The sequence below is a fragment of the Schistosoma mansoni genome, chromosome 1, assembly GCF_000237925.1.
Source record: "Schistosoma mansoni strain Puerto Rico chromosome 1, complete genome".
Taxonomy (NCBI): Eukaryota; Metazoa; Platyhelminthes; class Trematoda; order Strigeidida; family Schistosomatidae; genus Schistosoma; species Schistosoma mansoni.
This window is the reverse complement of record NC_031495.1, coordinates 2,551,619-2,564,128: the sequence shown is the minus strand read 5'-3', so window position 1 is coordinate 2,564,128 and position 12,510 is coordinate 2,551,619. Positions and strand designations below refer to the sequence as shown.

The 12,510-nt window shown below is 38.1% G+C and overlaps 1 protein-coding gene across 1 annotated transcript; it reads left to right on the top strand.

Moving 5' to 3' along the window:
* Positions 1 to 787: 787 nt before the first annotated feature.
* Positions 788 to 11,119, top strand: Smp_171070 (putative cell cycle control protein cwf22; the record flags this gene model as incomplete). The annotated part of the gene is made up of 5 exons (XM_018792978.1): positions 788 to 818; positions 5,215 to 5,723; positions 7,651 to 7,989; positions 9,548 to 10,124; positions 10,263 to 11,119. The coding sequence occupies exons 2-5, from the start codon at positions 5,298 to 5,300 to the stop codon at positions 11,117 to 11,119; spliced, it is 2,199 nt and encodes a 732-aa protein (XP_018647536.1). The 5' UTR covers positions 788 to 818; positions 5,215 to 5,297.
* Positions 11,120 to 12,510: the final 1,391 nt, after the last annotated feature.

The window sequence follows — 12,510 nt, the reverse complement described above, 5'->3', positions numbered from 1 at the left end:
AACCGAAATATGGCTATCGCTCGAAATCAGGAAAAAAGCGAGGTCCGCTGCTATTCCTGATCACTATTAGTGACCTTTTGGATAAAACTACCTCGACAGAACTAATCTGTTCAGACAACACAACGATATATGTCTCAAAAAAAACACCACAATAATAGTAGAATGGCAGCAGATAATGAGTTAAAGCTGAACCTGTCGAAATGTCATGTCACTCATACTCTACATCCCTTGAAACAAAGCACCTACACCCTCCATGGAAATCCACTCCCGATTGTCTCCTCAAAACGTGACCTAAGGCTTGTAATTAGTGAGACTAGATGTGTGTCTCATAACTGACAACGGTTATTATCACTACACATCAGTAACTACTTCCTATCTCTCTTATTGTCACTCTTATTCTTTTAATTCCGTCTTCTCACATATCACTAATTAAGTAAATTACTATTTATTCTTGGAACAATCGTCTTCTTTCGGCACTCGAATTATCACCTCATTGTTTTCCACATTGCAAATAATCAACCTTCTGCCTGGTAATGTGACAGCTGTTGGTATCCAGAAACCCTACTACCCTTAGACAAACGCACCGAGTCAGATTACAAGATATACAAACCCACAAATAACTACCAAAGTGACTTCAGTTAGTTCAGGAAAGTGGCTGGACTACCATCCAATGGACATTAAAAAATACACGGAATCACACTGAAACAGCAAGGAGTGAACGCAAAGAAACTAGTCGATTTATACGAGCTCGTGACAAAGGTATTGGATGTTGCCTGTCAAGCGCTATTTCAAATAAATGTGTACATTGGGTACTTGAGGTCAGTTAGATCTATCGTATTGAGGGTAGTCCTCCATTGTCAGTGTTTATATTTTAGCATTCTTGTTTTTGCTTCAGTAGCTCACGTTAAAAAGTATTTCTGACACACCCACTTTGTCAACATTTATTTGTGTCTAAAATCAGTGTTGTTGCAACGTACCGATCATTTCGAACTACAGGATACAAATTCCTTACTGAGTTACTCATTTTTGGGTGGACTAGCCTTTTCGCATACTGCTTAGAGCCACGAAGTCGTACAACTTGATGTTATTAGATTGACATTGGTTATGTGAAGATAGGGTATTGATTTGTACCTTCTTACAGTTGTAATTTGACAGTATATTTTTACTAACTTAATCCGGATTTAGTTACGTATAACAAATATAGACTTTGACACAGCATGGGAAAGTCTCACCACGCAAACGAAGTAGTAATGAAAAGTAAACTGGAATTCATGCGATAAGTCAGTCAGTCACAAAGTAGAACTTCGTACACACGTACATCAGTTCGAGTTGCCACACCACATTAGCACAGAGATGCAGTTGTCCATTCAAATCCCATAATGGTAGAAGTAGTAAGAATAAGCAGTAATTGGAAAGATTAGGCTTTGAAGATGTTGTTGAAGGAGTATAATACAGTGAAATGATTTTGGAGAGAAAAAAAAGATAGGGACATGAAGTATTCAGAAGATTAGAATTTGGGAGAACACAAAGAGTGGATGCACCTTCGCCATTGCAAACGATTTTGAGCCATCTCATTCACATGCGATAAGTAAATAGGAATTGTGTTCAATATAAAACAAACTTCAGTTAGTAAGGGAGTTTTGGAAGTTCTCTTCAAGCTGGGATACTTATCTCACGTCTCTGAATGATGTAGTCGAAAACTACAACATGATGTCCATTTGTTTTATTTCAAACCATACCCAATAACTCTTCAAAGGGCTGAGTCGTATTATCTTTGGGACTCCAACCTCTACCAGCACTCAAGATGGAAAAGGCAGCGGCTGTAGGCAACACCAGGGAACTCTTCAGACTGATAAAAGAAACCAGAGTTAGTAAGTCAAGTGTAAGTGAAACGATTTCGGAAAAAGACGGAACCCTTATCTGCTCTCAGCCCAGATGTTTAGAACAATGGGCGGTACACTTTAAGGAGCAGTTCAGCTGGCCTTCAGCTACTGCACAACTACCCACTATTCCCAGACAGTCTGAATGGAACATTGAAGTAGGCCCCCGACCCTACCTGAAGTTCAAAAGGTTATAACTAATCTGAAACGAGGAAGAGCAGCTGGTCCAGATGGATTGGCTCCAGAGGTCTTTAAATATGGTGGTCCAATTTTAGCGACTAGGTTGACTAATATTTTGGCTAAAATCTGGGAGTTGGACGTAATCCCATCTGACTGGTCACAATCACTTATTGTCCCAATTTATTTATTTATTTTAACACATAAATATTGGTACAAGGAAGCACCAGATACATATGCGCCACATAAATCTCATTTGATTTGTGTGAGGGCTGTGATACTGCTCGGGTGCCCAAACCCGATATATAAGAAGGGACCAAAATCACCCTGTGATAACCATAGAGGGATTAGTCTGACTAACATAGCATCTAAAGTACTAGCCTCAATAGTTATCGGGCGCCTAACTAAGACTCGTGAACTGCAAACACGAGAAAATCAGGCCGGCTTCAGACCTGGTCTTGGCTGTATCGACCACATATTCGCTACTCGTCAGGTTTTAAAGCACAGACATGTTTATCGGCGTCCGACAATGATAGTTTTTCTTGACTTGAAAGCAGCATTTGATTCTGTAGACCAAGAGGTTCTGTGAGAGTGTCTCTCATTAAAAGGTGTACCTGAGAAGTACATAAACCTTGTGAAGGCTCTTTACTCGAACACTACCAGTCGAGTGAGAGCTTATGGCGAACTGTCATCTGATTTTACAACCTCAAGTGGTGTCCGACAGGGTTGTCCACTATCCCCATTTTTGTTTAACTTCATTATACATCTATTGCTGGAAATAACACTCTCGTCGACTGAATTTTCAGGAATTGATCTCCTACCAGGAAGTCCACTAATTGTAGCTGACTGACTGACTGACTAATCGACTTAGAATACGCAGATGACATAGTCCTGTTTGGTGAAGACGCTGACAAAATACAGAGTCTTCTGTTAGAACTGAGTAATAATGCCAGGATGTTTGGGATGCATTTCTCCCCCCTCTAAATGTAAAATGTTACTCCAGGACTGGCCTGCGTCAACACCTGAACTAAGGATAGGGAGTAAAGTAGTCGAACGCGTGGACAACTTCACTTATCTTGGAAGTCTGACCAACCCTAATGGGTTGGTGTCTGACGAAATCCCAGCACGGATTCAAAAAGCTCGTTTGGCTTTTGCCAACTTACGTCACCTATGGCGAAGACGAGATGTCTGTCTATCAATAAAGGGACGGGTATACTGCGCAGCAGTTCGCTCTGTTCTACTTTACGGCTGTGAAACATGGCCATTAGGAGTAGAAGATACTCGTGGGTTACTAGTATTTGATCACAGATGCCTTAGAAATATTACTCGCATCTGCTGGGATCACCGGCTAAGTAATAGTGAGGTTAGACACATGATATTAGGGAATGATGGCAAACCAGTTGATGAGGTTGTGAATCTTCATCGACTGAGATGGTTGGGCCACGTGTTACGTATGCCTGAACACTGATTACCACGACGCGCAATGCTGACTAGTATTGGGGATGGTTGGAAGACAGTTAGGGGTGGCCAAACCAAAACATGGCATCAGTGCTTGAAGTCACTAACTTCTAGTCTGAGCCATGTTGGCCCCCAAATGCCCTGGTACGGCCGAGAGTGGGGAGAGTCTGCTCTCCCTCTCGAAATGCTCTCATATGGCCACGCGAATATATAGCCTCTGCCAGGGAAGTCCTACTCACTGCCTTCTCGTGGCGGGGGTGTTATTCACAAAAGTGAGAGGACGAAAAGCGAATGTCCGGCGCTTTAACCGGGTTGGTGGATATGGCGCGTCCACCTAGGGGAGTTGGAAAACCCTGATTCCAAACCAATGGTGCACATGGGCTCCAGTATCCTGAAGAAACGAATGGCGTATGAACCAACTGTTGGTCACCGTCTACCATGGGACTGTATCTCCTTACGATGCTCCACTGCCTTGTGGACTAGACCTTTAGGTGAAAGGCTCCGGGTGTGGTCCCCTAAGAAAACCACCTGCTTCAGTCTGGGCAGTATCACAGCCCTCACACAAATCGAATGAGATTTGTGAGGCGCATATTTATCTGGTGCCCCTTTGTACCAATATTTATGTGTTTAAATAAATAAAAAATAAAAACCTGGTTGGGGTCCGCGTGACTATCGTAACCAATGGTTGGAGACTCTGGGTGACATGGCGCAGAATCGATTACAATGGCGCAGGTGTATGCATTCTCTGTCTTCCCTTAAACTATGAGATTAAAATTGCTTCATATCTTTCTTTCTTCCTGTACTATTTTCTTATATACAATGTTTTATATATTACCACCATTAAATTAACTACTTCTATGAATTCGGTGTTTATCTTGTAGTGCTAATGGGGTATGGCAACTTGGACCGATGCATAAATGTGCCAATCTTCATAGCTGACTGACTGACTGATGTTGTGATAGAGCAAAAGATGCTAAAAATGTACGGTTTATCATGCCACAGCGACGTACCATAAACTAGTTACCTCTTTCTACTTGTTTAGGGAGCTTGTTAATAATGGGTAATGTGGAAGCGGCTAAACTAATGTGCCTGAAACATAATTTAACCACTAAAATTAATTTTATAAAAAATAGTAAAACAGCTTAGATTGTTATCACTGATCCCAAACACTGCCGAAATTTCGCGTTACTAGCATGATGTTTTCACTAAATACTAGTAATCATTCAGAAACACTAATGAATAATTCTCCACTGAGTGCCAGAATTCACAGAGATGGGGGAAAACTTACAATGTGTTATGTATTCTACCTTACATGAACGAACTGGTATCATCACAACACCAAGGATGGTTGTGACTGGCATAAGCTGCTCTGGTTTTCACCTTTCGTAAATCTCATATGTTATACCAACATTAGTAATTCATAAACACAAATGTTGGATTCTTAAGGTTACGTAACTGTAGCACATTTTGGTTGCAGAGTAAGAGCGAAGCGGTTATCCTGTACTCTACTTTAAGGAAAATTATTTCTGAACTGATTATGAATACTCTTTTGAACAGTTCAGGTTACAACCTGCACCTTGTCTTCTCTTTATTTATATATATAAGTATTCCTTGTTATAATCCCGTTTTGGTTGTTCAAGTACTCATTATATACCTGTCTTATGCATAACCTAACGTCGTCGTGTATGTGCCTTTTTAGTAACTTAACTCACATTAAAACCAGGCTGACAAAAATAGTGGACCTAATCAACTTAATATAGTTCTTCAACAAGTATTGTCGCAATGGATCGTGGGACTAAACGTGCTAGATATAGTCCAGAAAATGAGAAGAGTAGCACTGTGTCGGAGAACCCTAAGAAAGATGATTCGTCAAAAAATCCTGACAAGTTCGCCAACATATTTGGTAAAACTGGTGGTGCGTATATTCCCCCTGGTCGACTTCGTCAAATGCAAGCCCAGATAACTGACAAATCATCTGAGGCCTATCAACGAATTGCTTGGGAAGCACTGAAAAAATCCATCCATGGTTTTATTAATAAAGTGAATGTATCCAACTTATCTGAAGTTGTCAAACAACTACTCATGGAAAATATTGTTAGAGGTAGAGGTTTATTTGTTAGATCCCTTTTAACTGCACAATCGGCATCACCAACTTTCACCCATGTTTTCTCAGCCCTTGTTGCTGTTGTAAATTCGAAATTTCCCAAGGTAAACAAAATGCTATCAGTTTATGAGATTATATATGTGAAATTAATTGTTAATATATCTCTGGACTTTTAATATGTAAACTTTAGTTAACGCACATTTGTGTGATGCTCCACGTTCACAATAACAGAATAGCTTCATCAAATCACTTTACTCTAGAAGGAAAGATGCATACCATAAATAAAAGACAGTAGAAATCTTGACGTATAGTTTTAAAGTTACTGTGTGGCGCAAGTTCAGAAAAACCAACCGATCTTTCTGAACCCGTCCCAAGATTTAGTCACACCAACCACCAATACTGGAGTGACTTTCAAGGTAAATAAAGTAGCCAACGCGCTCAACCTCTTCACTCCTTATGATCAGCTAGGCAATGGTACAGATGAGCCTTGAAGCAAAATTTTTCATTTAAAAGGAATTACCCCAATAATACTTGGATTGTTGCTTAAATCAATTAGAAAATTCTGCATTAAGTCAGCATTTTTGCCAGATAGATCTATATCATCTGGATATTCAAGGTCAATAAGTAGGTTTGTCAAGTGGTAGATTAATCCCTGAAAATTTAGAGGACGATGCATGATCGCTGAACATGATGTCTATCACAAACTTAAATCAAGATTTAAGATCTGGTAAGGCCAAAACATATACGTGCTCGGACTATAACGTGATTAGAGCTTGAACATGTGTCTTAAAATGAGTGGCATTCTTCTATCGAGTCTGTTGGACGATGGCCGATGGCAGTGTGGTATATCTGCGTCCTTCCTTTAGTCTGCCGTGGAAGTCACCATATTAGGCGATATGTTTATGTTTAAAGTTAATGTTTGCTAAGATTAAACCATTTCCTGAACCTGTCTGCAGTAGAGAGTCGCCGTTGTCTGTTTATTGATCTGGGGCTCTAAAATCCACCCAAGTGTTTCCCGCTTTGATTTCAACAACATAATTAGGCATTAAAGTTTCCTACTGTGATTATGACGTTTGAGTGTTTAGCTGTTTGTAGGAGAAACTTTCTGTAGAACTTATCCTTTACTACATGCAAACTGCTGTCAATGGGAACATAGAGGGAGAAGACAGAGGGGCAACAGCGTTTGTTCTTATCTTTCTGAGTTTTCAATGTCCGGTTTATTCAGACTGCACATAAACGGCTGAAATCCAGCCTATGAATTGTCTGGGTGGTTCTTACTGCCCAGTTACTCTCTCTGTGGGAAGATATTTCTTCTCGAGATACTCGGTAAGGAAACTGCCTTATTTAGTAGTATTGGCGGCTTTTATATGTGATCACAGATCTCAAGTGATATTTTCTTGATTTCGGCCAAACATGACCTAACGGGGGGTTCTTGACGAGTTAGCTGCGTACTGTGAGAGCTCTAACGCCAGCGATAAGAGTCCGTCGGGCAAGATGAGGTGTGTTATTTTTAGGCTTGACCTTTTCTAACCTCGTAAATGCTGTTTTCTAAGGGGAACACATTAGTGTCGTCATATCCAAGCACCGGAATAACTTTTCCCTCAGGTCTTAAGTTGCCGCTTTGAGTCTTGCTGTTCTCCAACTGACTTTCCTGGAATGATAGGATCTAAACGAACAAGTGTTCCAGACAACTAAGTTCAACTAGGTCATCACTATATACAAACCTGCCCACAACATCAATCTAGCAACTACTTTCGGTTGTTTAATTATAGCAGATATTCGTTTTAGCGACTGGATTTAACAATATTTCTTTAGAATAATTGGTCGTTTTTTGAGATCCAAATATTTTGGAGAAAATTTTCGGTGAATCGGTCGTAGATGAACAACTGCAAAATAACAGAAACCATGCTATAATTATTAAAAATTACATTCTTAATTATAGTTTAAGTTCGGTGTATTATTATTATTGTCATGCAAATGTAGTGAGATTCAGTACTTTATCAAATGTCTTTTTATTATCACCATTACCAGGTTGGAGAACTGGTTCTTAAACGATTAATCAATGAATTCCGTAAAGCATTTCGACGTAATCAGAAAGATCGATGTTTGTCCACCGCACGATTTCTAGCTCATTTGGTCAACCAAAAAGTCGTTCATGAATTAATAATCCTGGAACTATTGACGTTACTACTAGAGCAAACAACCGATGACAGTGTAGAAGTGGCAGTATCTGTTCTTAAAGAATGTGGTGCAATGCTTTCACGTCTTGTACCAAAAGGTGTACATGGAATCTTTGAACATCTTCGACGTATCTTAAATGAAGGCCAATGTGATAAACGTATTTCTTATATGTTAGAAGTTATGTTCCAGGTGAGGTTTCTGACTTTGCTTCTCATTGTTATCAAAACTCTTATTGTTTTAGTAAGGAATACTACCATAGGTTTCATCTCTAATTAATTAAAACAAGTTGAACCATGCCATTCGTAAGGGTTGTATTAATATTCTTCCCGTTGTTGATGTTAAAGACTCCAATTGATCAGTCTATTTTGGCATTCTCAGCGGATTGCCTCGATATTGTTATTAATTAATAAGCATCTTGAAGTAAAGTTGGATAGTGGCTATGATTAAATTTTCACAATAGTTTCATAGTCCGCATTTACTGGAATTCATGCAGTTTCACAAAAATGACCTTAAATTATAATATGACATAAAATCAATTTATCGTTGAATCAATTCGACTTTTTAATGAAGTAATTAAGCTCCTTGATGTGTGTATATTCAAAATAAGAAGAAATCTATATCGTATATTATAAACGGTAGGATATCACACGGTTACTTCAAACAGGTAACAATGATTTATGTGTGTTTCAAAAATAGGACAAACCATTCATGACACAAAGTTTTAAGGAGTTTCAAACAAATATAGATTGAACATTGAAAATAGGAAAAAATATTATTATAAGTGGTAAAATGAGCTAAATTATAGAAATAAGATTACCAATGATTTCGATTAGTGGTAGTTCGTTGTTACGGAAAGATAATCGTTCCAATATTCAAGTTATGAAAATGGTTGGGTATAACATTAACTACTGAATGACGATAAGTAGTATAGCGCAACAAACAACAGTTATACGCTAACATGCGTTATGAGATTTAACATTGAATTTGTTGGCCTCTTGGATGTGAATTCACTTTTGAATGAATATCAACTGATAGGTCAGTTGCTTTGGCTGATATTTTTAGAAATATTTCCTATGCGTGTTTTAATACCGTTGATTTGTACAAGACCATTCATAATTATTGTAAATGATGTCATGAATCCATTAACCGTGATCTAGACAGGGAAATATAACTTCGTAATGATATGAATACCAAACTTAAGTGAATCATGTGTTGTTCCAAGGTCAGATGATAGGTGAGAGACGAAATTGTGGACAGGTTATTGTGAGTAGGCGGACTACTTACCTGACCATGGCCAAGGCTAACATGTCCATCTTGTTCCGCCTGGTAACTTATATCATACACTTAAGTTGTGTTAACTATTGTTCGACTTTGACAGTAAATCTTCTCATATTCTTCGTCTCCTCCCACCCCATGTTTGTTTTGTCAAGTTTTTAGGAGTCTATATTTAGTGATTAGATTGAACCTTCAAATACAACACACCAATCCATAATAATTTGCTTAGTTCTTAGCCTTAGGGAACTTTCTTGTAGATATGGTTTTAAGTTATATGGACACAATGCTAAATTGTTTAGCTATACATTCTCTCTCTTTGACTGCTCAAAACTGAGGACGAATGATATTTTAAAAATATAAGTGAATTTTTGCAATTAAGTTAAATGAGTATCCTGATAAACAAATAGATTTTTCAGTGATAAAAAATCTCTTATTTTATATTATATTGTTTTACATGAATACTTTCTTGCAGATTCGTCGTGATGGATGGAAAGATCATCCAATTGTCTTGCCAGAACTTGATGTAATTCAAGAAAGTGATCAAATCACTCATACAACTTCACTTCTTGATCAAGTAGATCCAGAGGAACATTTGAATGTGTTTAAATTCGATCCAGAGTTCTTGGCAAATGAAGCAAAATATGCTGAAATTAGAGAAGCATTATTTGAATCGAATGAAGATTCAGAAGCTGAGTCAGATGGTGAAAATGAAGGTGAAGATTCAGACGAATCAGGTAATGAAGATGATAACGATGATGAAGAGGATGAAGAACATAAACGTAGTGCCGCTGCAACTGCAGAGAATCAACAAACAATTATTGATCAAACAGAAACAAATCTAGTCCACCTACGTCGTACCATCTACTTAATGTTGCAAAGTAGTTTAAGTGCAGATGAAGCTGGACATCGTCTGCTACAGTTGAAAATTAAACCTGGAGAAGAGTATGAAGTGGCTTCTATGGTTTTAGATTGTTGTGCTCAAACACGTAGTTATGAAAGCCGTTATGGTCGATTAGCACAAAGACTTTGCCGAGTTGTCTTTCCATCTAGTACCCCATCCAACACGGGATCTACTACTGTTTCTGTAAGCTCTGACTTAGGTCCCGGTAGCCGATATAGAAGTAATAAAGAAGTCAGTAAGTCTACAGCGAAAGAAGAAACTCCTGCACCGGTTGTAGAAGAATCAGGTCCACCCCGTAGTTATGTTGCTCAGTTTGAAAAGATTTTCTCTGAACAATACTCAATTATTCATAGATTGGAAACTGCAAAATTACGTAATGTTGCTTTCTTGTTTGCTCATCTTTTATACTCTGATTCTATATCATGGGGTGTATTTGAATGTGTACGCTTGAATGAACGTGATACGACTTCTTCTGGACGTATATTTCTCAAACATCTTTTTCTGGAACTTTGTTCATTTATGGGCTTATCGAAGTTACAAGCAAGACTTCGTGATGAAACACTTCAGCCATTTTTTGCTGGTCTTCTACCACGTGATAATCCTAAAGATACGCGATTTGCTATTAATTTTTTAACCACAATTGGTTTAGGCGGTTTAACCTTAGACCTTCGTGAACATTTACAAGCATCACGTGATTCAGCGTTGGCAAAAAAAGAATCTGAATCCAAGAATAAACTACCGTCATCCGTCTTAGGTGATATATCAATTTCATCTTCATCGTCTTCTTCAAGTTCATCTTCTAGTGATGGTAGTCGTAGTAGTAGTAGTGAATCAGAGTCAAGTTGTTCAAATGATGAAAAGCATCGTAAAAAGAGGAAACATTCTAAAGACAAGCATAAATTACAAAAGAAGTCACATAGCGATCGTCATCATCACGAGCATCACCAGCAACAAAAATCTTCTAAGCATACTTCATCGAAACACTCTGAAATGCCATCGGATAGAATTTCCAAACATTCTGATCCAACACGTAAAGATGATAAAAGGTCTCGTTTAAAAACTCGTCCTGTGGATACTCCATTTTTTAATGATACACCCAATTCGCCTGCCCATTCACGTCAAATAAAAATGAGAGTGAAATAACTGTCTTTTATTGATATTTTTACAGTTCCTATATTTGTACAAAAAATTGTATAATTATTTATAAAGATATCTTTTTCATTTGGTTCTTATCATTTTGTTGCATCCAGCAAAACCAATCGTCGCTTTTTTAATAGAATTTATCTCCGAGATATTTCAAAACCTTGTTTCTTTCTAAAAGAATTACAATTACGTTTTACATATTCTTGGCTACCGTCTACTTGAAGTCGCAGTATTGTCTGAAATAGGAATAGGTTGGTAAAGAACCGGATACATTAGTCCATGAAGTTGTTAAATATTGAACTTAGCTATGTTGGTAGGCACGGAATACACGTGGTTAGGGTCCGTGTTATGATCAGTACCAGTGGTTAAGGATGTTGAGTAACTTGGCTCGGAATTGGTAACAATGGTTCAGGCGTACTCATCTTTTATCTCACTGTAGGTTTTTTCATTCCTTTCCGAACCATATCCTCAATTTCTAGTCTCATTATTATCGGGACTACTATCGTTGTGACTCGTTTTGCCACGATGACGCATATTTCAGGCTCTTTACCGATTGTGACTATCAAGTCAGCTACAACATAGGACCAGGCTGACTTCAAAAACATTTAGAATATTTCCCATAAAGAGAAAGTCGAAAGATAACACTCCCTTTCTAGGACCCTTGAAGGTTTGTAGAAGTTCAGGGCTTAGGGATTTCAAACAAGAAAAAGAAGCTAAACATGATAATGTAGTAAGAAGATTATAATGCTAGATTGCGTCATATGGATGTTAACAATAACAGATTGTGCGTGTGCAAATAAAAAGCCTTGTAAAATTAAGAAGTTGGCAACGGATTATGTGAATGAAGTAAGATGATTAAGATATTTTCATTACAATAATTGAAGGTAATAGAAGTGAAAAATTAGACGAAATAATATCAAGAAGGATTATGAGGCATAAGTAAAAGGAGAGAGGGATATTTTCAAATGCTGAATGAAATGATAGATTAAGTTCAAGATAACGGTAAGACGTACTTCTTTTGTACGCACGGTTCTGGCTTGAGCTCATGGATGGTAAAAGCTTTTGCTGTTTTAAGGAGTTGAATACGAAGAGATCTAGGTAGATTTGGAGGAATTGTGTAAACAGCCTTAAAATCAACATGTGGATCGGTAGGACGATTAAGTGTTCAAGAATGGAACTTCTAACTGCTTTCCTCTCACACTTGTAGGATCACACTGGGACATGTTCTCGTATTCCAGTTGAAAGCAAGCTACAGCCTATATACCTTGTACCCAGAAAAGCATATGATTTAAAAGTAATGCATTCCAGTGACCATTTTGGGGAAGATTCCCTTGAACAGCTTCTCTTGGTGATATATTTAAGGCATTAAGTTGCCCTATAAATAATTTTCC